General features: G+C 34.3%; 1 protein-coding gene across 1 annotated transcript in view; it reads right to left on the reverse strand.

Moving 5' to 3' along the window:
* LOC109585230 (uncharacterized) overlaps positions 1–2,332 on the reverse strand; it is a gene marked incomplete at its 5' end in the record, with an annotated part of 16,003 nt that extends 13,671 nt beyond the window's left edge. Inside the window, 5 exons of the mRNA XM_020001224.1 lie at positions 1,187–1,282; positions 1,332–1,530; positions 1,600–1,649; positions 1,693–1,977; positions 2,027–2,332. Coding sequence (XP_019856783.1) covers positions 1,187–1,282; positions 1,332–1,530; positions 1,600–1,649; positions 1,693–1,977; positions 2,027–2,332 — 936 coding nt within the window. The remainder of the gene's footprint in view (positions 1–1,186; positions 1,283–1,331; positions 1,531–1,599; positions 1,650–1,692; positions 1,978–2,026) is intronic.
* Between the last annotated feature and the right edge of the window lie 1,041 nt (positions 2,333–3,373).

The following is a 3,373-nucleotide window of genomic DNA, read 5'->3' on the forward strand; positions in this document are numbered from 1 at the left end:
TTACACAGCAACAAAAACAATGCAATGTGTATAGTTTTGTGCCTGTTTTATGCTTTCGTTTACACAGAAACGAATGAAAATCTATGGAAATATGATAGAACTCTATGGAAACGAAAACGGTGTTCAAAGTGGATACTTTAAAAACTATGTGTTTGTGTAAACATAGCCACAGTCACTATGAGCTACACTGTTATCAGTATGAAATACATTGTTATTACTATTATCAAAACAGTCACATGACATAACACTTACCTCAACATTGTGCGAAGGAATGGGATGATTGACAGTTAGAAACTAGATAATGGAAGGAGTAATGTCAGGAATAGAATAACAATGTTAACACTATGTTTGGAGACAATAAGTTATGAGTGAGTGCATTAAATATAATCTACAATGTATAATTAAATCAATAATTAGATTACCTGACTCATAGTAACATGATAGTCATTCCCATCATCTATTGGTCTATTATTAGTCAGTTGTACAGGTGATGTGGCAATAGGAACTTCACTCATTAATTCTAGAGCATCTTGATAATGATTGGTCTCAGCTTGTGGTTGTTGAATAGTAGCAATGTCTATAATAATCATAAATTTATTTGTAATAATGAAATATTAATTACCAGAACGCATCAATACTTGTACATTCATCCTTTTCCTCTTATTGACAGTGATACTAGCACATACTGCTAGTATGATCAGTATCAACAGTACAATACTACTGACAGTACCAGCCACAACTGGTACAACACTATTGGCATCGTTAATAGTTCCACCTATTATAATAAACATCATAAGGTATGAGTATGTGCATATGTGTGTTCATACTTGTTGATGAGGGGGTTTCAGTTCCAAGTGTAGAAATTGTTGTAGAACTTGTAGGAGTGGGAATAACCTCACTACTGGCAGTAGGAGACATACCTATAATAATGAATAATTATTATCATTATTATCATAAGTAACTAATTATTTACTTTCATGTGTACTACTAGAAGTAGAATGCATCATTTTGATAATTTGAACTGGTGTAGGATACACAGCAGGTCCATATAAAGTTCCATTAACAATATCATAAGCTGTCACTGTGTAATTACCAGCTGGTAGTGCTACCAGTGTAGACTCTTGGACCAGTGATAGTGAAACATTAATAATTATTCCATTACTAGTATCAGTAAATATCACATGACATCCATCAGCAGTTGATCCTGATACAAACACACACTGTACACTAACTGATCCATTCCCTTCAGTAGATACTAGCAGATCTTGTACATTATATGTAGCTATAGTCAAAAATAAATGAGTACATGTGTAAGACAAAGTTACTCTTACATATGATGGTGTAGTTTTTATCCTCAACCTTATTCCTTAAGTTCTTAACTTCAGTTAACAATTGATATTTTCTAAACGGCTCTAATGTGATATTTTTATGATCACCACTAAGTATTTCATCATCCACTAGTACAGAACCATCAGATTGATCTTTAACAAATAGCTTCTTCTCACAATATGATGATGGCATGGAACTAACCTAATATATTGTGCATTATTTTTTATATACCATAAATAAGAGCTGACTACCATAATTGATAAAAATTACCTCAAAAGAAACACTGTGTTCCAGATTTTTAGTAACAGTAAGATTATAACCTACCATCAGCAAATCAATTGCAGCAGTATTATTATCACTTACTTCCAGTATTACTTCTGGCAGTATCATTGTCATTAGGTGCATATTGATCCACCAGTGCTGTTATACTGATATTGAATGAATCACATTGTGTAACATTAGGCACTGTATAATTTGTGTCAGGTGTATTTCCATCCAGTATGATATCTCCATCTTCCTCATCAGTAACTAATACTTGATAAGTGACAGGTGAGTGAGGAGGAAACCGATAAACAGCAGGTGACCATGTTATTTCAAGAGAGCTACTTGAAGTGAAATTAAATTTTAAATCTTCAACTGGTGAAACATCTAATACACATTACAAAATACACAGCTGCATATTATTATACATCATTACCTCTTAATTTTAGTGTACTATAAGATATCACTTGTTCGAATGGTTGAAATGATATTATTTGACAGCTAATTTGTAAGTCATCATTAACAGGTAACCCACTGATAGTAAGTACTGATGATAAGTTACCAGGACCAATACCAGGATCAGTATATGTGATGTTTCTTTGTTGTCGAATGTCAAGAGTAAATGCTTCAGTGTCTTCACTATTACGTGCTGCCCAATTCAATATGTCTCCAGTTCCTTCACAAGTAAATGCTGCTGTTGTAAAAAGAGGAACTGTCACTGGCACTGGAGGTACTGTGATGACTACAAGATATAAAACAAATTTTAATGCATATCTCGTCTCATAATAGCCAGATCACTCCCTTGTACTTTCAGGAGGGTCTGGCCAAACATGAATAATGATGAAATTCCCTATATGCAAGTTACTCACAAAAAATCTAATGTAGATGGCACAATATGTTACAACAGCATTAACATTGAAAAGGAAGTGAAATAAGAGCACCCATTATTCTTATGTGGATGTGAATGATGTACATGTGTGGCTCACCCATGTATGAAGGGAGTGGTCTGGATTCACATAAACAAGATGGCACTATGGAACAAGCATGGCTAAACACTAAACTTTACTAGCAATGCCCTGACACCAACCTAATGCATGTATATAACCCATACCCTAACTAAAACTATGACTGTGCACTAGTATCTCACAGGGCCAGACTCCACCCCTTTCTGACATAAAGGGGTGGGAGTCTAGTCTGCCCCATGAGATCAAGACTAGACATGGACAGTAGAGAGTGCACCACACCTCTTTGAAGTTCTTCATGTGACCCATGGTTATAAAATCAACGTGGGAGGCTACAACTTCTAACAGCTACATTAGTGATACAATTATTGAGATTTAATACATTATACATGCATGCCTTAAGGCTAATGGATTTATAAATGACATAAAACTCTACATCAAGATATTCTTTAACTGCATCACTTACTAGCTCCTTGAATTAGTTTTAGAATAACCAAAATGTAAAAAAGAACAAGTCTCCAGTACATGTTGACCGAAGAGATGATGAAATGACCGATCGAGGAGCCGTCAGTCGATTCTTTTCAGTAACGTTAATGATTCTTTAAGCTTCTTTATGCTTCTCACGTGATACAAGAATAACAATAATTATACGGTACATCATTTTAAGATCATTATGTCAACTGCGTCATGGACCAACTTTGATGAAATTTTGTTTCATAAAGCATCTATGTTTCATAAAGTTGAAAAACTTTTAACTTTATCATAAACTTGTTTCAAGTTTCATTGAAGTCTCCTGTATAAAAGATGCTTCATGAAGCTTT

Source organism: Amphimedon queenslandica, unplaced genomic scaffold (assembly GCF_000090795.2).
Source record: "Amphimedon queenslandica unplaced genomic scaffold, v1.1 AMPQUscaffold_13098, whole genome shotgun sequence".
Lineage (NCBI taxonomy): Eukaryota > Metazoa > Porifera > Demospongiae > Haplosclerida > Niphatidae > Amphimedon > Amphimedon queenslandica.